Consider the following 25085-nt stretch of genomic DNA (forward strand, 5'->3'; position numbering starts at 1 on the left):
TCAAGTCAACCTACCAAACCCACACATACTGCATTTATATGTGCACAGGCATTTACCAATTCTCAAGCAAAGAGAGCACAAATGGCTTCCTACTCCTACTTAACCCTTCTCCTCATTTCTCACATCTTCTTTTCTCCTTCCCTTGCACAGACCAAACTACCACTAAAAGCTGTGAATTTAGGGAACTGGCTTGTGACTGAGGGTTAGATGAAACCTTCTCGCTTTGATGAAATACCCCAAAAGGATCTTTTGGTACTGTTGCTTCGCAATCATTACTTTGAACAACCTTAATTATTGGACCTTTTTTTTTTCCATTTGACAAGATCGTATTTTTCTAGAAATTTTCGATGATTTGATTGGACTTCTGTTGTTTTTGTCGAATGTAGGATGGAACCCAAGTGCAATTCAAGTCCACAAAGCTTCAGAAGTACATTTGTGCAGAAAATGGGGGAGGAACCATTGTTGTTGCCAATCGCTCCTCTGCCCCTGACTGGGAAACTTTCAGGGTTAGTCCTAAAATCTGTTTACTCCTTAAAAATCAAGAACAATTGGTTAGGCTTATAATCCCACATCGCTTGGAGAAGTGGCTTGTGACGGAATGGGCTGGGATTTCTGATAACTTCTTATAGTGCTTGTTTGTTCTTAATAAAAAAAAAAACTGTTAAAGAGTTGTTTGCTTTTGTCTGCAGTTGTGGAGGATCAACCAAACACATTTCAATTTCAGAGTGTCTTCCAAGCAATTTGTTGGATTGAAAGGTTATAGAAACAGAATTGTAGCAGGTTCAGATACTGCTGGCTCCCCTGAAACGTTTCAGATTCTTTTTTCAACAGAGAGGAATGAAAACAACCAAAATCACAAAGTTAAAATCAAAGCATCAAATGGACAATTCATCCAGGTAACTTGTCAATTCCTTGATTGCCATTTTCATTTTGTTCATAGCCTCATATCATGAGGGCAACCTTAGAGACTTGTGAAGCCCATCTCTAGTACTCTTGATTTTGTAGACACTGGAAATTATAGTAGACTGAAAACACCATTGCTGGATGTAGATCTCATATTGAGTCCGAACCAGGGTAAATTCTGTATTGTTATTCTACCCTGATTCTTTATTTTACTGCTATATTTGTTTGGGTTCTTGTGTTTTGTTAGATGTGCTTTGTGAATATAACTACATAAACAGATTGTACTTCTGCTCTGGCACCTGATTAGGTACAATCAGATACATTGCTTACTGCAGACTATAGTGGCTCAGTATGGGAAGATGGTAATCCCTCTGTCTTCATCATGACAATTGTCAAAAGACAATATCCCTTCCAAGGAGAGTACCAAATCACAAATGGTTACGGCCCAGATAAAGCCCCTCAAGTCATGCAGGTGAGGGTACCAGCTTCTTCAGTTGTCTTCCAAGTGTTTGTTTTAATGTCTAAATGGGTTTTGTTTTCAAGAATCATTGGAACACATACATCACAGAGCAGGATTTCCAGTTCATGTCAGCAAATGGCCTGAATGCAGTGAGGATTCCGGTTGGGTGGTGGATAGCCAAAGATCCAAACCCACCAAAGCCTTTTGTTGGTGGCTCCTTGCAAGCCTTGGACAATGCCTTCAAATGGGCAGGGTGAGAACTAGCTAGGACTCAAATATTTCTTAGACTACAATCAACTCCAACCGTAAACAAGGATAGCTGCCATGTTTAATTAAAATATTTTGTAGGAAATATGGGATGAAGATAATTGTGGATCTGCATGCAGTACAAGCTTCACAAAATGGAAATGATCACAGTGGGTCAAGAGATGGATTCCAAGAATGGGGAGATCCCAATATAAAAGAGACCGTCGATGTTATCAACTTCCTTGCCAAAAGGTCTATGATCTTACATTTTCTGAGCTAATACAATGAACTGAATTCATCATTCTGTGATATTGGTTTATGCAGATATGCAAATGATCCAAGTCTTATAGCAATCGAGCTGATGAACGAGCCTCTTGCACCCGGTGTGACCCTGAAAAACGTGATGAAATATTACAAAGCAGGTTATGATGCTGTTAGGAAGTACACATCAAGTGCTTATGTGATACTATCTAATCGTATAGGACCAGCAGATCCAAGGGAGCTCATCTCGTTTGCCTCTGGTCTCAGCAATGTCGTTATCGATGTGCATTACTATAATCTCTTCTCAGACGAGTTTACTGCCAAGAATGTACAACAGAACATCGATTACATCTACAATAAGCGATCTTCGGATCTTGCAAAAGTGACCACAACTAATGGTCCTCTCAGTTTTGTTGGTAAGTCTCATACATATTTCATTTGCTTAATGTTGTGAGACCTTGTGTAAGGAATAATTTGATTTGGGAAAAAAAATGCAGGAGAATGGACTGGAGAATGGGAAAAGAAGGGGGCTTCCATGCAAGATTACCAGAGATTTGCCAAAGCTCAACTGGATGTCTATGGCCGCGCGACTTTTGGGTGGGCATATTGGGCTTATAAATGTGATCAAAAGCATTGGAGCCTCAAGTGGATGATTGAGAATAACTATATAAAGCTCTAGAGTTCATATAAGAGCCAAGAATCATATATGCCTTTCAAGTTTACTATCTCTCTTGCCTTAGCAATAAATACAGCAGGTCCCGAGGACTGTTGCTGTGTAGGCAGGGTAAAACAGATGTGTATTTCTTAATATATGATAAAATACAGCAACATACTACTCTATACGTAAGAATCTTTACATTAAAGATGGTGACTATTTCACTAAACGTTGTCCTAAACGTTGACTGGAATCCTCATGCTGACCTATAAGCCATGGCTAGAGCCTAGAGCTCATCGACTTGGAAAAACTAACAAGGTTTGGTTCGACATCTATTCCATTGAAGTTTGTTATTGTTGGCTGTTTTCATATGCGATGGGGGAAAAAAATAAATACTATAATAATGTACACAATCATGAAATAGTGACACTAAGTACAAAAAGTTCCAACTCTATTGTAATGATATTGTTATATATGCTGATAAAAAAAATGGTAGTAAATATGGTTACTCAAATGTTGGTAGGTGTTTTGTTGTATAATTTATTGGTAGTCGATTTGCTATTAAAATTATTGTGTAAATTTTTTACAGAGATATTATGTATTTAAGTTGTAACAGATTTAAATAAATTGTAAACAATTTCTAATACTAATAATAACATTATTAAATAAATTAAAGCACATAAAAAAAAGTTATATATTTTTAAGTACTTAAAATATTATATATATATATATATATATATTTTTTTTTTTTGAAGGATTAGGATATTTGTGAGTTCTTCAATTGCGTTAAAAACGAAAGATTTGTGAGTGACAATTTCGTCTAGAGAAGGAAATTCGAGGGTATTTAAGTAATCTCATCCCTAAAGTTTATCATCTCATCTCACCACAGTTTATTAAGTGATACACCAAACACTTTTTGATAACGCATCTCCTCTCATCTCATCACAATTTTGTACCTCACCTTAGGCCAGAGGCGGACCTATGCCATGCAGACCGAGGGCACGGACCTTAATAACTATCGAAAATTTTCACTAAGTATACATGTGTTCTTGACAATTTAATATATAGGCACCCAGTCAAAAAAAACAAGGCCCCCCAATCCATTGAAGTCCACTAAGTAACTTTGACCAAATCCTCCTAAGTCATAGCCCGTAACCCCACTCTATTGTGTTCTCTTTACCTTGTCAAGCCCAATTGTCCAAGCCCCTCAATCTCTAACTCAACTCTATTGTGTGCCCTTTACATTGTCAAGCCCAATTGGCCTTTTGCTTGCAACCGAATGAATGATCTGAGTGATTGTCTTGTATGTTAAATAGACAAAGAGTTGTTTAGAACAATTAATCTAATATCACGTTTTCAAAATATGAAAACTCGTGAGAACAATTGCAATAAATTACAATGTATTTTCTTGTTGTTTTGAATTATTAAATTTTTTTCTTATTTCCGGTCTATATTCGTAAATCCATTATATAAAAGAACCCAAAAAAAATCTCACACTACGTTTGTGCCCCCACTGATCATAATTTCTAAGTCTGCCATTGCCTTAGACAATCAAAATACATCACACTCTCAAACGGACTCAATGCCAATGTAATTGAAACAGTCCATATGGATAATAGACGTTCCAGTTCTATTTTTAGCCTGTTTGGCATGGGTTAAATACGGGATTTAAGCACGGGGTACGCGGAAACTGAAAAGTAGGCCTCCTCATTTTAGTATTTTTTTCTAGTAATGATTTAATGATTTGGCCCATCACAGTACACACCTACATTCTGTTGAATAGAGTCAAAGATTTACCCAAGATTTACTTTATTGATTGAAGACTTTATTGACAAACTCAATATTGATTGAAGACTTTCCTTAATTGAAGATTCGGCAATCAATATTGATTTGTCTAAGTTCATAATTGATGCCTCAATTGTTGACTAATTGATACCTCAATTGTTGACTTTGATAGTGACTTTGATAGAGATTGTAATTACGTAGATCATTGATTGTAAACCAATGTAATAGCTATATATAGGTGTTTCCCACTTCAATAAAAGTAATTTGATTGCAAAATTAAGTTGGTATCGGAGCAAGGTTCTCTTAACATACTACCTCTCCATCACCGTAGCTACTAGGGGCCGACTGCTCCAACCATCCGACAGAAGCCGATTGCTTCGTCCATAACAGGTGCCGATTGCACCATTGAACCAGAATCTCATCCAGAAATTACAAACAACTCATGGCTGAATCCGGTGCTCTTATAGTTCCACCTGTGGTGACGCCAACTCAAGAACCAACCTCTATTCCTTATGGGATCAAACTGAATGGCTCAAATTTCACTCTTTGGTCTCAGGTGGTTACTATGTTCGTTGCTGGACGAGGAAAGATGGAATATCTCAAAGGTACGACCTCGAAACCTACTGTTAGTGACTCTACATATAACAAGTGGATGATGGAGGATGCTACTGTAAAAGGCTGGCTTATTGGGTCTATGGAGGCCGATATAATGAATCTTTTTATTCGTTTACCCACTGCGAATGATGTTTGGGATGCTGTGTCTCAAACATATTTTGAGGGTGCTGATAAATCTATTTTGTATGATCTGTCTCGAAAAGCTATGGCAACTAAGCAGGCAGGGCGACCTGTGGCTGCATACTATTCCGATCTTAAGGTTATTTGGCAGGAGCTTGATCATCGTCGTCCAATTACCTTTACTCAGCCAGATGTGATTAAGACTCGAATGGCTGAAATTGATGAAGATCGAGTCTATTCTTTTTTGGCTGGGCTTGATGATATATATGATTCTGTTCGGGGAGATATTCTTCGTACTAATCCTCTACCTGGACCTGATAATGCTTTCTCAACTGTGAGACGTGAAGAACTTCGCCGGAATACAATGATGTCTTCAGAAGTTCCTCAGATGGCTATGGCAGTTCGAAAATATGGAACTCCAACAAGTTCTTTGTCACTGTCAGTACCTACTGGTGGTAAATGTACTCATTGCGGCAGCACCAAACATATTGTAGATACTTGCTTCAAAAAGCATGGATATCCCGAGTGGTGGCAGGCTCACAAAGAGCGATTACAAGCTCGAAAAGGTGGTAAAGTTGCGCTATGCACCTCACCTACAGTCCCAATGGCACCGACTCCTTCTTCAATGGATACCATGGCTTCCACTACTCCAGTTGATATCACTCACTCTGTGGTAGATCCTACTCTTCTCCAACAGTCAGGTAGTGTTGGTCTAGCCCTTCTTGCAACAAATTCTGAAAAGATCCCGGATGGATTCTTGACTCTGGTGCGACTAATCATATGACCTTTGATGCGTCCTTATTACATGATGCTTGTTTACCAAATTGCTCTACTGTCACCAATGCCAATGGTGTTTCATATCCGGTTACGGGCGCTGGAAGGGTTAACTTAACTCCTTCATTATCCTTGGAGCACACTTTATTGATTCCTGCTCTTTCCAATAATCTTTTATCTGTGCCACAAGTTACTACACAACTAAATTGTTTAGTATTAATATATCCTACTTTTTGTTTCCTTCAGGATCTCTGCAGCGGGGAGATAATTGGGCGTGGTACTAAGAGAGAGGGATTATATTATGTGGAAGATGTTAGTATGGGACGATCTCTATCAGCAAAAGGGTCATCTAGGGCATCAGAAGATCAGATTCGGTTATGGCATCATCGTTTGGGTCATGTCTCCTTTGGGTACTTGAAATATTTATTTCCTACTTTATTTTCTACATGTGAACCTTCCAATTTTCAGTGTGATACATGTGTTTTGGCCAAGAGTCATCGTGCTACTTATTCTGATAGTACTAATAAAAGAGTTGTGCCTTTTGCGTTGGTTCATTCGGATGTTTGGGGACCTGCCCCTGTTACTACTTCTACTGGCTTTAGATGGTTTGTATTATTTATTGATGATTGCACTCGTATGACTTGGCTTTACCTTATGCGTCATAAGAGTGATGTGGCTGCTTGCTTCCGCACGTTTCATACCATGATCAAAACACAATTCTCTACTAATTTACAAGTTCTTCGATCTGATAATGGTGGTGAATTTGTAAATCAGGAGTTACAAGCTTATTTTCAGACTCATGGAATTTTGCATGAAACCACTTGTCCTTATACACCACAACAGAATGGTGTTGCTGAGCGCCGAAACAGACAAATTTTGGAGATTACACGTGCTGCCCTTATTGGAGCCCACATGGCACCACGTTTTTGGGAAGAAGCTGTTACCACAGCTGTATATCTTTTGAATAGGGTACCCACTCGTGTTCTACAATTTCAGACACCACTTGATAAATTGGCATCCTATGTAACACTGCCATCGCACCTCACACTTCCTCCCCGGGTGTTTGGTTGTGTTGTGTTTGTACATTTACAGAAACATCTCCGCACGAAACTTGATCCTTGTGCCCTCAAGTGTGTATTTGTCGGTTATCATCCTTCACAAAAGGGTTATCGTTGTTTTCATCCTCCTACAAGTAAGTTCTATGTTACTATGGATGTCACCTTTTCTGAACATGAAATGTTTTTTTCTTCACCCAATTCCACACTTCCGGGCCCGAGTGGTGATACTGTTGTTGAAGCTCCAAATTGGATGGAGTTGTTTCCTGATCCACTGTGTGTTGCCGATACTGTTGCTGAAGCTCCCTCTCTCTCATCTTCGCTAGTACCCACTCCCGATACTCCTCGTACAGATCCTCCTGAGGTAAGCATTGAGTCTGATGTTAATACTAACAATATTTGTGATAATACTTGTGTCTCGATTGAAACTGACAGATACGTACTCCCACCAAGAAGTACTCGTGGTGTTCCACCAGATAGATTTTCACCAGAGGTTGTGCGAAAAGTGAAATATCCTATTGCTCAGTATGCATCCACTCACCGACTGTCAAAGGAATGCCGAAGCTTTGTCAGTAATATGACTGTCATAGATATTCCTACTAAAGTGCAAGAGGCGTTGTTGGATCCAAAATGGGCAACTGCAATGACTGAGGAGATGACAGCACTTGAGAAAAATCAAACTTGGGAATTGGTGGAGTTGCCGAAAGGAAAAAAAGCTGTTGGTTGTAGGTGGGTGTACACCGTCAAGTGCAAGCCTGATGGTTCGGTTGATAGGTATAAAGCTAGACTTGTGGCTAAAGGATTCACCCAGACGTATGGGGTTGATTATCAGGAAACGTTTGCTCCTGTTGCAAAAATTAATACGGTTCGAGTCCTAATATCCCTAGCTGCCAATTTTGATTGGCCTCTACAACAATATGATGTAAAAAATGCTTTTTTACATGGTGAGCTACAAGAAGAAGTTTATATGTCTCTGCCCCCAGGATATGAAGCTCCAGGTGATCAAAGTGTCGTGTGTAAACTGAAGAAAGCCTTATACGGGTTGAAACAATCTCCTCGAGCTTGGTTTGGTCGATTCCGACTTGCTATGAGAAGATTCGGCTATAAGCAAAGTAATGCAGATCACACTTTATTTTTGAAAAGAGTTGGTCATAAATTAACGGCTCTCATTATTTATGTTGACGACATGGTAGTGACAGGCAATGATTCTGAAGAAATGCGTAAACTGAGAGACTATTTGTCAACTGAATTTGATATGAAGGATTTGGGAGGATTAAAATATTTTTTGGGCATTGAAGTTGTTCGTTCTGAGCAAGGAATATTTTTATCCCAACGAAAGTATGTGCTTGACTTATTAACAGAAACTGGTATGCTTGGATGTCAGCCAATTGGATCTCCTATGGAACAAAATCATGGATTGGAAGAGTCTTCGAATCAAACTTCAATAGACAAATTACGATATCAAAGGTTAGTTGGGCGTTTAATCTATTTGTCTCATACGAGGCCAGATATTGCATATGCGGTCAGTGTTGTGAGTAGATTTATGCACAATCCTGGTAAACAACATATGGATGCAGTTATTAGAATTCTGAGATATTTAAAATCTGCACCGGGAAAAGGCTTACTTTTTTCTAAGAATGGGCATGCAGACGTATGGGGCTATACCGACTCAGATTGGGCAGGTAAAGGAGACCGAAGAAGATCAACCACTGGGTATTTAACTTTTGTTGGAGGAAATCTGGTTACTTGGAGAAGTAAAAAGCAAAAAGTTGTCTCATTGTCTAGTGCAGAAGCCGAATACAGAGCAATGGTGAAAGGTATTTGTGAGTTGTTATGGCTCAAACGGCTTATGGGGGAGCTGAGTTTGTCCATTAAAAGACCAATGAAATTGTATTGTGATAATCAGTCAGCAATTAAAATTGCTGAGAACCCAGTGCAACATGATCGGACTAAACATGTGGAAATTGATAGGAATTTCGTGTATGAAAAGCTAGAAGAAAAAATAATTGAAGTTCCGTATATGAAGACCGAAGATCAGTTGGCTGATGTGTTAACCAAGGGAGTGTCAAATTCAGTGTTTGCTGATTCACTTGTCAAGCTGGGCATGTACGATGTCTATGCACCACCTTGAGGGGGAGTGTTGAATAGAGTCAAAGATTTACCCAAGATTTACTTTATTGATTGAAGACTTTATTGACAAACTCAATATTGATTGAAGACTTTCCTTAATTGAAGATTCGGCAATCAATATTGATTTGTCTAAGTTCATAATTGATGCCTCAATTGTTGACTAATTGATACCTCAATTGTTGACTTTGATAGTGACTTTGATAGAGATTGTAATTACGTAGATCATTGATTGTAAACCAATGTAATAGCTATATATAGGTGTTTCCCACTTCAATAAAAGTAATTTGATTGCAAAATTAAGTCATTCATTACCACAAATGCTATGCCCAATCCAATTGAAAAACTTTAGAATAGTGTGTTTGGCACAGCTAGGGGGTAGGGGTTTACTGATAACGCGCAATAGAAACGGATCTATGGTACGAATTGTGTCGATTCCTAATAGGAACAAGAAACACATAGAATACTCTGAAAACATTATTCTATGTAAACATAGATTTATTTTATTTGAAAAATACTTAGCGTGATTACTCGTAGTTCTATTTAAACAAGGTCAAATGTCACAGATACCTTCTATGGTTGGGATCATTTTTATATGCACCCCTCGTTTTGAATTTGCAAGAATTAGATCCCTTGTGCGTTGTTTTCGTGTCATGTCTGATCCTTCCGTCCTTTGATCATCATTGACTAACGGAAAAACATAAAACGCACTGTTTTAACTCAATAAAATTGATTAAAAATCCCAAAAAAACTCGAATAGGGGAAAAAAATGACATCACATCTAATATGGGATGTCTTCATCATCGTCCTGTCCACCATGGCACAATTGGCGTCGACAACGTAGTTCGACCACAGCTTCATTCTGCTTTGGCTCATCTTAATCTCATTATCAACTTCATCTGAATCCAAGTGAACCGGACATTACTTTCCAATCAGAGAGCAACCATGAACCATTAGATTGGTATAAACAACTCGTTCTTCCCTTCCTCCGCACATGACAGACCCCGTCGGATGGACCACATGGACCTGTAAACTCGACGCCACCCAATTGAGAAAGATAATGTTTTATTTGGTTTTTTTTTTTTTTAATTTTATTAAGTTAAAACTTAAAACTACGTCGTTTTGTGTTCCACGTTAGTCAAATGACGATCAATGGACGGAGGGACCAAGCATGATACGAAAACGAAGCACAAGGGATTCAATTCTTGTGAATTCAAAATGAAGGGGTGCATGTAGAAATGATCCCTATCACAGGAGGTGTCTGTGACATTTGCCCTTTAAACAAAAACAAGGAAACCCTAAAAATCGATAAATAGGGTATGCCCACAAATCACTGGTACTGATAATTCGAAACAATTCAGAATCAATGAAACACGATTCAGATGTCTAATTAAAAAGATATAACACAAACAAGATATTCCTAAAACGGCAAAAACATTAATTTGGAGACCTAAATGATAGAATTTAGATGTCTAATTAAAAAGATATAACACAAACAAGATATTCCTAAAATGGCAAAAACATTAATTTGGAGACCTAAATGATAGAATTTAGCCAAAAAAAATGATGGGATTAGTGGTATAATGACTAGTCCGGTGCAAATCAACATTTTGAGTTAGCTCGTCAAGTTTTATGCAATTCCAAAATTTAAACTTTTTATTATACTAGACAATTTTGGACTTCGGGTAATCCAAAATGTTAAAAAAAAACACTTTTATGCAACACGTTAAACAGTAAATGACGGCTCATCATAGTACACATCACACTCATAGTCATAGATGTTCCAATTCTACAAAGAGTAGTGGTAATTTCATCCCCTCATTTTAGTAATCCCACCCCCTAATCATTGGTTTTATTTTTTTATATTATTTTATATTTGATTTGATATTTAATTCTTTTGATTTACGTGCGATTTGACATTATATTCACATTCTCATAATTGGTTTTCCCAACCCCTTATAATTAGTTTTTTCACCCCCAACAATTAAATAAAGTAACTTATTATATCACATCAAATTAGATAGGCGAGTACATTTAATGTCTGCTGCAAGTTGTTCACTGTACGAAGTGACCCATTCGTTTGCAGAATCATACCTATATCTAAACCACTGAATCATAATAGGATGCATCGGCTAATCATCTGTCAATGCCAACTGAACGAAGTGATTACCATTACACAAATCTCATTGCGATAGTTATACATTCATGCTGAGGTGGAGGTATAGAATGCAGGGGCAAACAAGTCAAGCATTGTTCACAATTAAGAAGGTGTAGCGTCACATTATACTTAGAAGCAATCAAGTGACCCATATCTGGCATCGACATCCAGTTCTCAAGCGGTGCTGGTATATCAGTTTCAAAAAATATCAGTGAGCTATGGATAGAAAATGCACGCTCATAACTACTAAATAGGTCAACATACTCACCCCAAATTCTAAGATGATCCATATTGAATATTGTAAGCACACTATTGTCTCCTCTCCTCCTAACCGACGTTGATTCTTCGGTGTTAGGGTAGCTTCACCCACCGCTGCAACCAAAGTGAAGAGGTTGTCTTTTAAAATCAACAAACAAAGTCAAAGTGAATATGAAGAGAGAATTGAAATTTGCTAGTCAAGGTGAATATGAAGAGAGAATTGAAATTTGCTATCTCTTGATATTATACTACATGTGACACGTTAGTCCATATGCCATTAAATCAATACACATCAAACATGTTTAAACTGCAACTGCACCTTGCTTGATATGCAAATGTATGTATATCATATCTATGTGGGGCTTAACAAGTGGAGAGATGCCGATATGGTCATCTTGTTTATGATGATTAAAATCAATACACATCAAACATGTTTAAACTGCAATTGCACCTTGCTTGATATGCAAATGTATGTATATCATATCTATGTGGGGCTTAATAAGTGGAGAGATGCCGATATGGTCATCTTGCTTGTTGCTAGTGCATGTCTTAAAAACCAGGCGAACTACCAGTGCTTGTGCAGATATAGCTTTTGGCTATAATGAAACTGACAAATTTTACACAAAAATGTGGACTGACCTTGCATGTTGAGATATAGGTATGATTCTACAAACGAATGGGTAACTCCTTACAGTGAATAATTTACAGAATACATTAAATGTACCCGCTAATCTGCTTTAATGTGATATAATAAGTTACTTTATTAATTGTTGGAGGTGAGAAAACTAATTATAGAGGGTGGAAAAACCAATTTTGAGAATGTGAATCTAATATCAAGTCGCGTGCAAATTAAAAGAATTAAATATCAAATCAAACATAAAAAAATACAAACCAATGATTGGTAGGTGAAATTACTAAAATAGGGGATGAAGAAACCACTTCTCTTCTACAAATAGTCTGTTTGGCACAGTGGTAGGCAAGATCAAGATCTGCCAAATTCATCAAACTAAAGTAGGCTGACTCTGTTAATCTCGACTCAACCTACCAAATGCACACATACTGCATTTATATGTGCACAGGCAGTTACCAATTCTCAAACAGAGAGCACAAATGGCTTCCTACTCCTACTTAACCCTTCTCTTCATTTCTTACATCTTCTTTTCTCCTTCACTTGCACAGACCAAACTACCGCTAAAAGCTGTGAATTTAGGGAACTGGCTTGTGACTGAGGGTTGGATGAAACCTTCTCGCTTTAATGATATACCACAAAATAATCTTTTGGTACTTTTGAACAACCTTAATACCAGCTGACAAGATTGTATTTTTCTAGAAATTTTTGATGATTTGATTGAACTTTTGTTGTTTTTGTCTAATGTAGGATGGAACCCAAGTGCAGTTCAAGTCCACAAAGCTTCAGAAGTACATTTGCGCAGAAAATGGGGGAGGTACCATTGTTGTTGCCAATCGCTCCTCTGCCTCTGACTGGGAAACTTTCAGGGTTAGTTCTAAAATCTTTTTAGTGCTTCAATTAGTGAATTTGTTAGACTTATAATCTCACTCACATCGGTGGGAGAAAAGCATAAGTTTCTCTCAATCAACAAAAGTATTTTCTAAGCTCAAGTAGTGTGAGACGGGCAAATAAACAAAGTCGTGTGCGCCAGTTAACATAATGAATCAATAAACACAAAACATAAAATAATTGTTTTTTTGAGAGGGCTGAGTTTTTTGATATGGGACTGGTCTCTATTGTCCACCTGTTGGGTCCACCCATCCGAGTCTCTACCTATCCACTTGTTGGGTTTGACATAACCCATTTCACAAGTGTTACGGACAAGTGTTAGACTTGTAATCCTACATCTTGACAATTTTAAAAAAACTCAAGCTTGTCTCAAACTAAGTGGGATGGGATTTCTGATAATTTCTTATAGTACTTGTTTGTTCTTGATAAAAAAAAAAAAACTAATAAAGAGTTGTTTATTTTGGTCTGCAGTTGTGGAGGATCAACGAAACACATTTCAATTTCAGAGTGTCTTCCAAGCAATTTGTTGGATTGAAAGATTATACAAACAGAATTGTAGCAGGTTCAGATACTGCTGGCTTCCCTCAAACTTTTCAGATTGTTTTTTCAACAGAGAGGAATGAAAACAACAAAAATTCTAAAGTTAAAATCAAAGCATCTAATGGGCAATTCATCCAGGTAACTGCTTAATTCCTTGATTGCCATTTTCATCTTGTTCATAGCTTCATATGATAATCAGATTGCTCCAAAATGACATTATTAGGTACAATCAGATACATTGCTTACTGCCGACTATAGTGGCTCTGGATGGGAAGATAGTAATCCCTCTGTCTTTATCATGACAATTGTCAGAACCTTGCAAGGAGAGTACCAAATCACAAATGGTTACGGCCCGGACAAAGCCCCTCAAGTCATGCGGGTGAGGGTACTAGCTACTTCATTTGTCTTCCAAGTGTTTGTTTTAATGTCTAAATGGGTTTTGTTTTGAAGGACCATTGGAACACATACATCACAGAGCAGGATTTCCAGTTCATGTCATCAAATGGTCTGAATGCAGTGAGGATTCCAGTTGGGTGGTGGATAGCCAAAGATCCAAACCCACCAAAGCCTTTTGTTGGCGGCTCCCTGCAAGCCTTGGACAATGCCTTCAAATGGGCAGGGTGAGAATTATCTAGGACTCGAATTTCTTGGACTACAATCAACTCCAACCGTAAACGAGGCTAGTTACCATGTTTAATTAAAATCTTTTGTAGGAAATATGGAATGAAGATAATTGTGGATCTGCATGCAGTACAAGGTTCACAAAATGGAAATGATCACAGTAGTACCAGAGATGGATTCCAAGAATGGGGAGATCCCAACATAAAAGAGACCGTGGATGTTATCGACTTTCTTGCCAAAAGGTCTATGATCTTGCATTTTCTGAGCTAATGCAATGAACTGAATTCATCATTCTGTAATTTTGGTTTATGCAGATATGCAAATGATCCAAGTCTTATAGCAATCGAGTTGATGAACGAGCCTCTTGCACCCGGTGTGACCCTGGAAAACCTGAAGAAATTTTACGGAGCAGGTTATGATGCTGTTAGGAAGTACACATCAAGTGCTTATGTGATACTATCAAACCGTTTAGGACCAGCAGATCCAAGGGAGCTCATCTCATTTGCCTCCGGTCTCAGCAATGTCGTTATCGATGTGCATTACTATAATCTCTTCTCAGATGAGTTTAGTGCCAAGAATGTACAACAGAACATCGATTACATCTACAATACGCGATCTTCGGATCTTGCAAAGGTGACCACAAGTAATGGCCCTCTCAGTTTTGTTGGTAAGTCTCATACATATTTCATTTGCTTAATGTTGTGAGACCTTATAAGGAATAATTTGATTTGGGAAAAAAAATGCAGGAGAATGGACTGGAGAATTTGCAAATAATGGGGCTTCCAAGCAAGATTACCAGAGATTTGCCAAAGCTCAACTGGATGTCTATGGCCGCGCCACTTTTGGGTGGGCATATTGGGCTTCTAAATGTGAACAAAACCATTGGAGCCTCAAGTGGATGATTGAGAATAACTATATAAAGCTCTAGAGTTCATATTAAAGCCAAGAATCATATATGCCTTTCAAGTTTACTCTCTCTTGCCTTGGCCATAAATAAATAAAGCAAGTCCTGAGGACTCTTGCTGTGTAGGCAGGGCCAAAACAGAAGTATATTTCTTAATATATGATAAATACAGAAACATACTATATATGGATTACATTTAACAATTTTCTTGTACTAACTACATCACATCATCTAATATCACCCATGTAATGAATCACTTTCATCTACAGAACTTACTGGTCCTGAAACACAAACAACATTCTACAAACTGATCACATTTTTCACATTTTGCTCTGTCGGTCTAGATATCATGAGTTGTTTGTAGATTGTTGTATTCGGCTTGAAAATTTGACACGAGTGTTTCCTTGTTTTGATGTCGAATGTGTTTGTGTCAGGTGAGAAACTTCTGTGCGGACGGGCCTAACAACCCTAGTTTAGGCCTATATTGGATGTCAAAGTACAAGCTTATATGATATTGTTTTCTCTGTTAAAAAAAACACAATAACTTGGGCTAAACTGGCTTCATGGGAACCTAGCTCTTCCTTGGGCCTAAGATTTTGTTTGGCCTCTCTCTATGGGCCCAATGCTGCTGTGTTTCCCACTGTCAATTCTGGTTTAGAGTAGTAGCAAGCTAGGAATGCATGAGTCATTTGTGTTTGCCACCATTGACAAAATTAAATTTTTTCATTTTTGGAGGGGCTTTCTTTTTTTGCCACATGGAATTATGTGAGTGAATGAGGAACAGGAAGGTAATGTGAGTGATGAGTGCACATAACCTTTTAGTTCTGCTCTCATAAACCTGGTAGTGGGAGTGACTGACTCTGGTCTTTTTATGCAGCAGCCATTATAGCTACTTTGTCCATCTTTGCTTTGATGTTGGTAGGAAACATCAATTATTTACAGCTCTGTTTATTTTAAAAAATTCTTAAAACGCTACTCCAGACTTCGCATGACTTGCCTCTAAAGATAAAAAAAAAAAAACCTGCATCTAACCACTCCTCAGGTGTTGGCTAATGTTGCTCTCTTTTTTTCATAACCTGATTTATTTAGTCCTTTTTTTTTTAAAATATAATTAACATGTCAATGAAAATAGATAAGTTAATGATTAAATAATTATTAAAAAATAATAGTAATGTAGATTTTTTTTTATGGCCTATAAAAAAAAAGGATGACATTGGAGAAGAGAGGGTGCCAACTGGAAGCATGACAACTATGTCGACATTATATGTTGATTGGTGGGTCCATGTCATGACGACACCACATACCTTGATTGGCTGTTTTTAAGTGCCCTGCCCCTTTTTTTGTTGGGCGTCTTATGATAAAGAAAACCATGGGCCCCTGGCCCACGACCCAATAATTGATATAAAGTGTACAAAAACAATAATTATACAACCAGTCTTGAAAATGATATTAAAAATAAGTGTTTTAAATATTGGGATCGGAATCCTACCGGTTAGACGATTGATATGCTCTATAATCGATTCAGCCGGCGGAGTGGCACAAAATCATGTTGCTTTAGTGGTTTAGGTTTATGATTTTCAATTTGAGTGCTTAAGTTCAATTTTCACTAATAGTAATAATTTTAAATTGAAAGAATTTTACAACCATGATCCTTATGAATAAATTCTTAGGTTCTCGTGAAAATCATTATTAAAAAATCCACTTGATGACACATTTTGGAGACTTTCAGGATTATTTTTATTAATACATAAATTTTAATTTTAATTTTAGATTAAAAATTTTATATATTTTTAAAAAAAAATGTGAGTCGGAGCAGGTAAACGAAACCTGCCCTGTCTGCCTTCCAATTTTTGTAAGTCAAGAATTTTATTAAAGATAAAGCAACATATGTCAATAAATATATATTTAACAAAAATTTTTTTTGTTTTTAAGGAAACAATAAAGCATATGATAAATGTTAGTCGAGGTTTAAATTTGCAAATAAAATCTAACTTTTGGATTTATTCTTTATTTACTTGTACGGATATGCCTATGACAGACAATATAAGACATATATGTACAGGATTGGAAAGATATGGTGTGTCCCTGAGTGTTCATGTCTTGTTCCAAGTTCAACTCACCCTATCTACCAAATCAATAAAATAGTACAAATTATTTTTTTTTTTTTTTTTGTCTGTATTTTTTCATTTTGAGTGGTTTACACTTCACACCTCCCTGGATTCCTAGCAAATTTCATCCCTTTTGAAGTTGTATGCAATGATGGTTGACAAAAGGTCATAGATCGGATAGATTTATAGATTCATTCATGTTGAAATGGAGTCCAAACATAATTGTTTGGAAGTCGAGTTGCCGTAGAAGATGGAGTATAAACTGGAATCAACCACATAAAAGCCAACAAAACAAATGAAAAACCTAAACCCTCCTGGTATCAACAATACACCTAAGTGACTACGTCGGGATGAACACTCGACATTGGAGAACAACAACAAAAAAAAAAAAACAGATGAGAGACTCGACCAATCTGTACATTTGGAAAAGAAATTCAGTGTGTGTAATGGTGGTGGAGTATGTGATCACATTGACATCAATAATTTAATCAAATTCAACTGGGGAAATAATTACTAATAGTATTCTTTTTTTTACATCAAATTCCTTCCTTGAATGGTGGAAAAAAAATCATAGTATTATTAGTCACACTTCCACTACATAATGTCCGTCATAAAATAATGTCACAAATGACGTATGGTAACTTTCCTCTTGGATTAATTAATTAATGATTACATCCATATATTTATGTGTTAGTTAGCAAAATTTATTAAACTCCTCGTATAATTATATTCCGATCATGTCACTAATGAATTCAAGGGGGTCTGCATTCTCCCAAAGTCTCGAATTCGCATCCAACGATTTAGGAGGTGTGACACATTATTCTGCTAGATATTTGTACCCCATATTACCATTTCAGACTATTCCTACACCATTAGATACGAATTGCAGAGTTACTCCATCTGGTACTAATACGTACGTGGGTATATTTTCATCATACATTGAATTTTGTTTATCTTAATATGAGTGAGAGGAATTTGATGAGAATCCCACATCGGAGATGGTGGATTTGAAGTCTAGTTTATAAGGGATGACAAACCTTCTATTGTCAACCTGGGTTTTCAATAGAGAGTTAAGCTCAAACTTGTGATGCTAGACTTGGGCTCCCATCCCGTGTGGGGAGTATTCATTATTGGTGCTTTCAATGAGAGTGCACGCGCTTGAGTGCAAGCTCGTGAGTTGATACTATCGTAGGCGGGCCTACCCCAGAGCCCATCCCTTATCGAGTTGGGTTAGCAGACAGTGGACGGGTTGGAAAATAAAAAAAAAACATAAAAAAAGAAAGAAAAAAGTCGTTCAAGTAACTGGGAAAGCTCTGATTCACTGATTGTCAAGGCTATGTATACAGATATAAATATATACATATTATATATATATAAAAATAAATAATGTCGGGCTTGGGTCGGGCTCGGGCTGAGCCAAAATTGGCCTGAGGTGTCTGGCTTCGGGTTGGGCTGACCCAAAAAATGGAGCCCATGCCCGCCCAAGGGGTCGGGCATGGCCGAGCTCGGACCTAGGCCCACGGGCCAAATGATGACCCCTACTCTTGTGTTACATCTTTGTCATGGATTTGAATGTTATCATATTATTTTGTTGAAATTGTTAACAATTGTTATTATATATATATATATGTCTGGTTGTGTGTATATATATGCATATGTATCTATATTTTTAAAATTTTGGTACATGATAGTCGTAATAATAAAAAACATAATCTCACTTTTTTCTAGTTTGGTTCATTACAATAATAACAAACAAGGGTAATGGTATTACACCAGTAATGTATAGTCGTAACAAATAAAAGTAATGAATACTTGGGTAAATTTTACCCTTCTTTACCAAACAAGGGTAACACTTATTCTCCATAATTATTATTACCCTTGTAATATTTACATGGGTAACAAATTATACCCCCAAATTCTTACCCTCATACCAAACGCACCCTAATAGTGAAAAAAATGTCACTCAAATTTTAAAAATTGAAAAACAAATATAATGTGATGTGACATATCTCTCAAATCATTGAATTCAGATTGTACACTCTATAATTTGAAACGAATTGGGGAGTCTCAGATATCAGTGAGAGAGTGAATATACAATTATTGATAATATGCAATAATTAAAAAAAAGATATATAATTGGTATGTGGGGCCCAATTTAGCATTGAAGAGGGTGACGTAGACAAGTTAGGATCTTGTGCAATAAAAAATCGACGGCCCATATTCACTCCCATCCCCGTTTATCTTTGCTTCCAAACCTCCCGTTCTCACTCCATCCCTCTCTCTCTTACTCTCTCACTTTCTCTCTGTACAGACGCAAGTCAAGAAGATAGAGATAGAGAGAAGATGTTGTTAGGGAAGCGTCCACGACCTCCGATGAGAAGAACAACGAGCATGACGGGGATCAACGTTGATCTTCCCAACAACGTGGAGCGACAAGAACCATCGTCCGATCATGGTGATGGTGCATATATGGGATTGATGGCGATGGTGTCACCGAGAGTAAACCTACAGAGGAGAAACTCCAGTGATTTCGCCGAGACTTCACACTTCTTGAGAACTTGTGGTCTTTGTAAACGCCGCCTCACACCTGGCCGTGACATTTACATGTATAGGTAACAATCATTTTCCCACCAATCTTACGGATTCCAGTATTTTCTCTCCCAGTTATCCCAAATATAAAGATGAACGCACATGACGTTCATCTAAACATTTATAGTAACTGAGACAAAAAATACTAGAATCCTTAATATTTTTGTTGTTTTTAGTAGAGATTGTTGCCTTCAATATGTCGAAAATGATAAAGATTAAAGCACTTGGTATCCAAGTTATTCCAACGGCTGAGTTGAACGCACAAAATCCAAATGAATTCGTGGATCATTAAATCTTGTGTATGACTAGCATACCAAGTGTTGTGATTTCTATCATTAACTGCTAGTATATTCAATTTCATGAACATCCTTTTATTTTGATGAAATTAATAGATGTGGGTATATCTATCTGTTGTATATATAGGGGGGACACAGCGTTTTGTAGTTTGGAGTGCAGAGAACAGCAGATGAAGCAAGACGAGAGAAAAGAGACTAGTGGACATGCATCACCATCTACTAGTAATAAGAGCGACACCATATATCGAAGCTGCATCGCTCATACTTAATTTGCATTGGAGATGAGATTGTGCAACAAGAAAAATAAATGTATATTGGGAGAGTCAAAGAGACACATTATATTCCAAAGCAAACACCATTTCCTCCATTAATTATTGTCCCACTATATATATATATATATTGATGTGAAAAAACAGTAGTGGGTGGTGCTGGTATTATGTGTATGGAGGTGGGGTAAATTAATTAAATGATCACAATCTCTCTTAATTTTGTTGTACCAAGTATGGACAATCCATTCAATCTATCTATCTATCTTCTCAAGCTTCTTCGACTTTTCATTTCTAGTTTCTCCATTTATTCCTTTGAATTTATCTTTCAGTCTTATTATTTTTCCTGTAATTTATTTTTTTGTTTTGGGACACATTGGATTCCTATATCACTTTTAAGTATAAAGTGAGGAAAAGTTTTCAGATTACGAAATATCTATGTGATTCATTACTGATTACAAATTATTAGGTGACGAATTAAGAATTTTTTCACATATTATTTTTTAGTTAATTAAAAATTAGCTAAAACTAATTTTAGTATTTTCACATATTATTTTTTTCGTATAATGTTTCTAAGTGATTTTAACTATTTTCACATCGTTTTCTATTTTCCAAAAAATAAAAACATAAAACACATGAAAAACAAACATACCAAACAAAATCAAAGATTTCTAATCTTAAACTTGATCAACTTTTAGGGTTGATTCATGATTGATTATACCAATCCTAACAGAAAACTACACACAAGTGATATCTTTAAAGTTGGGATTGAGATTTGAGGAAGTGTTGAAGTCGCTGATATAGCTAGAGAGACATGAGTAGTGGGGCTTACGTATGCCATATCTCTCTTGGAAGGAGAGAATCCTTGTGACTGAGGAGTGGAGAGGTGGTGAGGAGGCGATGTGTTTGAAGCACTAAGTAGCAGAAAGCGTTGTCCGTTTTTGAGTTGTTTGATTTGCGTGAATATATCGGATCCGCACGACTTTGTTCGTGTTAACAGAAAGAGCACCCATCATGTTTTTTTTTTTTAACTTTTTTTCTTCTTCCCTTTAGAACGTCATTTGCCAAACACGTATTCAAGTTGCAGTGCTGGTCCCTTTCAGTTTGATGGTGATGATGCAATTACCACTCATCACTTTCTTTTGTTTTTCGTAAGATTCTCTTTCTACTGCTACCACCTTTTCACACAGCTCATGCTTACTACACAACTTGATTTGATTCCTCAGATAATATTGCTTCAATATCTTTTTATTTAAAGTAACATATTAGAATATTATATAAATGAGGTGAAATATCTCAACCTAACGAGTTAATTTATTGGATTAAATGACAAAATAACAAATTATAAGATGGTATTACAACATGAGGTCTTGGGTAACAAATGAAACTCTCATTTCTTCGAATTTTCTACATACTGAGTATCCATTGAGAAGTTTGGGCGTTCGCCCTTAACAAACTTTTAATTTTTACGTGTTGGGCTCGGTGTTTACCCTTAACAGGTCGTTCATGCTATGTTGGGGGATTGTTAGAATATTGTATAAATGATATGAATGGAAAATTAATAGATTTTAAGAAACTATACAACTTTTAAAGAGATATTTAAATATCACACCTAGAGGCGAAGCCTCTTCCACAGAAAAGTCCCCCTGAATTTTCTATTTAGATCCCCTTATTGTAAAAAATCATACTCATGGTTGAAACAAGAAAATATGAGATAATTATTATTTATCCTAGTTTATAAAAATTTCATTTTTAGTATTATTTTTCATATTTTTCAATGTACAATTAATAGATTCCAAAACAAAATTCCTGGGGTATTGCCTCCAAATCCCACTTACCTTTGTCTATCCTAACATAAAATTCTTATCCGCCCCTGAGACTCCCCTCATAGTATGTCATGGCTTCGCCCCTGACCATACCAAGCTAATAGGAAAACGATAAAGAGTTGAATAATTCTCTGTCTATCTTATTCAAAATTATGCACAGCATACGTTGTTTTCTGGGAATAAATTAGAAATGAAATTAAAGAGATGTATTTGGAGGGTTTTGTTAATTGATTGATGTGGGGTTCTGTTTTGTTATATATCTTATGCTAGTTGGTCTTGGTGTTTGTTTGTTAATTCGTATGTTTAAAGTCCCCATCCTTTTTTGTCACCATAGGACCACCTCCACTACTCTAGGACCTCTACTATATATATATGTATGTATATATATATATGTATATATATATATGTATGTATGTATGTATGTATGTATACATACATGTATGTATGTATGTGTATATAATTATATACTAGTCGGGTAGTCGATCCAGCCATCAAGAATTTCCTCTCCCTTCAAGTGTGTCTACTTCAAATACATTTAATTAATAATTAATTAAGGAGAAAAATATTACTAATAAAAGTTGGCTTGACATCCAATTCAATAATACCTGTCATGATTGTGAAATATATAATGAGAGCTACAACTCTTTATTTTTTTTGCTATTTTTCTTTTGCTTTCGTTGGGTTTTTGTTTGTGTAGATTATCTTCTCTTTTCATTTTTAACATAAAAAAATGATTGATAGGTAAAAATAAATTGTTAAATTAGATTGAATGCACCGGACTGTGGATCCGACTTCTCTATATTAAACACTTCGGATAGCATCTATGTTGTGCTTCATGCAAGCTTTCGCCCTAATTGTGTCCCATATAGCAGGGACGAAGCCAGAAATTTATATGAGGGGGTCGGGTAAAAGTTTGAGGGGGCTTGGGGGGGCAATATCTAGATTTTTTTTGGTTATATGTTGAAAAATTACCTAATTTCTCATTGATTGATTATAGCATAATCAAAATGAAAAACAAAAGTATTACTCAATGCATAAATGACATTTACTTACAAAAAAAGGCATAACTAGCACACCATGAATCCTTTGATTCAGGTTATGCACCTGAAAAAATTTTAGGATTACTAATATTCAAGTAATAAATATCTCATCCCCTTCTTTTATATAGTCAAATATTTATAATATTATATATAAAAATATTTTTTAAAAAAATCAGGGACCCAGACCCCTGGTCCCCAAGTCCCTCCGTCCCTATCGTATAGTCTATTTGTTGGGTGTCACATAACCGCACAAGTGCGGGGTGTTAAGATTTGTAAAAAGTCCCACATCATTTTGGTATAAACCTAGCTATTATATGGATATTATAAGTGTGAATCCAATAGAGATGGTGGAACCCCAGACAGATGTGAGCCAAAAAAAAAAAAATTCAATTAAGCTTTGGATTATTTTTGACAATTTCAAAATTTGTTGACGCAGATATGTTGAAATTGGGTTATTAAATTCTTGGATTTTCCTGTATGTCCTATAAAATTGCTGTACGTTATTTTGGGTTTCATCATGTAAAAATACAAAAATCATTGACTATGAATCTTAGTCATGGAGTTGATGTGGATAGGGAAGAAGACCTTTAAACTTTACTATTTCTTCTCCAAAGATGAGATTTTCACAGAAGGATTTGCATTTTAAGGGTTTTATTAAAACCATTGGGTGATAGTTTGGTTGATGATCATGAATTTCATTGGGGTCAAACCGTATAAATTCGGGATATCCTAAATTCGATTGTCATTGAGAGCAATATATCTCTCGTGGTCACACGCTGAATTTCGACCCAATTTATGGTGTGATCAAGCGAAACATTTATTTGTGTGCAGTGTAGGCATGACTACCCCAATAACTTGGTTTATAAGCCTTTTTATTAGTATGATAATTGATATAGTTATGCTTAAAGACGTTTGTTGAAGGTTCGGCATCAAGCAAATGTAGTCAGGTTCCTGCAGCTAATTAATCTTTATTTGTTGTTGTTGCTACTGCTTCGCAAATAATCTCCAATATTCTATGATAGAATACCAAAATAGTAAATTAAATACTATATATATATATATATATATCCCTCTCAACTCTCCTGATAGGTCATCTCAGATTCCAATGCATATAAATAAATAATTTGGCCTAATAAATTGTCAGAAAATCTTGAACATCAAAGCTCCAAAGATTTCTTTGTGATTTTCATAGTAACAGGTCAATGGCTCTCCAGTTGTCCTAATATATATATATATATGTTGTGACAAATAATGCAATGCTTAAAGTATAATAAGCTTTTTATAAAAATAATAAGATATAACAAATGGGTTTTGGGTGTCTTGTTCCACTTGGCTGCTTTCAAAAAGCTTTTAAAGGCACAATCAGTGGTGTTGGTGTTTTAGTTATCAGGCAATGCCCATGCTTCCTGCCTAGGATTGGGAACTTCTTGCCACTAAAATGATTAATTATTACTAAGCATAACTAATTAGTCACCTTCTTCTTGGGAGTTTCTCATGTTATTTAATTATTATATAGATTATTACATCAATCATAATATTACTTAACTCTGGCAAGTTGTGTGACATGCATTATATTAGTAATAATAATAATAATAATAATATTGTTACAACTGTTATTATTATATTTATGTGGGTGCTGATATTGAAAAAGCCAAGAGGTATGGACAAAACTAATAACCTTGTAGAGATGTTGTTGGAATTAATGTGAATTGCCAAATGTTTTGTTTACCCAGAAATCAAGGAAGCATATAATATGTCATGTCTCTCCTACACTATTTTATTTGTATATTTGTGCCATGAAATTTTTACTTGTGGATATGGTCTGGGTTAAATTAATGACACTTGTTTGAAATTTGAATTAGAAGCCAATCATTAAAAAATAAATGAAACAAACACAGCCAATAAGGTCAGAATGATCATGGGCCGCACCCAGTCCATGCAGCTGGATTTGGACTTTCT

At 36.3% G+C, this 25085-nt stretch overlaps 3 protein-coding genes across 3 annotated transcripts; all 3 read left to right on the top strand.

Annotated features, from left to right (window-relative positions):
- LOC119988440 (probable glucan 1,3-beta-glucosidase A) lies at positions 1 to 2723 on the top strand. Its single transcript, XM_038833482.1, has 8 exons — positions 1 to 252; positions 387 to 506; positions 690 to 896; positions 1211 to 1375; positions 1447 to 1616; positions 1712 to 1861; positions 1934 to 2286; positions 2368 to 2723. The coding sequence occupies exons 1-8, from the start codon at positions 208 to 210 to the stop codon at positions 2547 to 2549; spliced, it is 1392 nt and encodes a 463-aa protein (XP_038689410.1). The 5' UTR covers positions 1 to 207; the 3' UTR covers positions 2550 to 2723.
- Positions 2724 to 12414: 9691 nt separating this feature from the next.
- Positions 12415 to 15185, top strand: LOC119988432 (probable glucan 1,3-beta-glucosidase A). The gene is made up of 8 exons (XM_038833474.1): positions 12415 to 12698; positions 12796 to 12915; positions 13408 to 13614; positions 13700 to 13855; positions 13927 to 14096; positions 14190 to 14339; positions 14412 to 14764; positions 14844 to 15185. Exons 1-8 carry the CDS (start codon positions 12528 to 12530, stop codon positions 15023 to 15025), a joined length of 1509 nt encoding a protein of 502 aa, XP_038689402.1. The 5' UTR covers positions 12415 to 12527; the 3' UTR covers positions 15026 to 15185.
- Positions 15186 to 19365: 4180 nt separating this feature from the next.
- LOC119988447 (FCS-Like Zinc finger 6-like) lies at positions 19366 to 20534 on the top strand. Its single transcript, XM_038833493.1, has 2 exons — positions 19366 to 19721; positions 20122 to 20534. Exons 1-2 carry the CDS (start codon positions 19453 to 19455, stop codon positions 20261 to 20263), a joined length of 411 nt encoding a protein of 136 aa, XP_038689421.1. The 5' UTR covers positions 19366 to 19452; the 3' UTR covers positions 20264 to 20534.
- The last annotated feature ends 4551 nt before the right edge of the window (positions 20535 to 25085 follow it).

Source organism: Tripterygium wilfordii, chromosome 3 (genome assembly GCF_013401445.1).
Source record: "Tripterygium wilfordii isolate XIE 37 chromosome 3, ASM1340144v1, whole genome shotgun sequence".
Taxonomy (NCBI): Eukaryota; Viridiplantae; Streptophyta; class Magnoliopsida; order Celastrales; family Celastraceae; genus Tripterygium; species Tripterygium wilfordii.

Coding starts and splice junctions, on each gene's coding strand:
- LOC119988432 (XM_038833474.1), top strand. CDS start 12,528: ATGGCTTCCTACTCCTACTTAACCCTTCTCTTCATTTCTTACATCTTC. Junction 12,699..12,795: donor TACCACAAAATAATCTTTTG/GTACTTTTGAAC, acceptor TGTCTAATGTAG/GATGGAACCCAAGTGCAGTT. Junction 14,765..14,843: donor TGGCCCTCTCAGTTTTGTTG/GTAAGTCTCATA, acceptor AAAAAAATGCAG/GAGAATGGACTGGAGAATTT.
- LOC119988447 (XM_038833493.1), top strand. CDS start 19,453: ATGTTGTTAGGGAAGCGTCCACGACCTCCGATGAGAAGAACAACGAGC. Junction 19,722..20,121: donor CGTGACATTTACATGTATAG/GTAACAATCATT, acceptor TTGTATATATAG/GGGGGACACAGCGTTTTGTA.
- LOC119988440 (XM_038833482.1), top strand. CDS start 208: ATGAAACCTTCTCGCTTTGATGAAATACCCCAAAAGGATCTTTTG. Junction 253..386: donor TACCCCAAAAGGATCTTTTG/GTACTGTTGCTT, acceptor TGTCGAATGTAG/GATGGAACCCAAGTGCAATT. Junction 2,287..2,367: donor TGGTCCTCTCAGTTTTGTTG/GTAAGTCTCATA, acceptor AAAAAAATGCAG/GAGAATGGACTGGAGAATGG.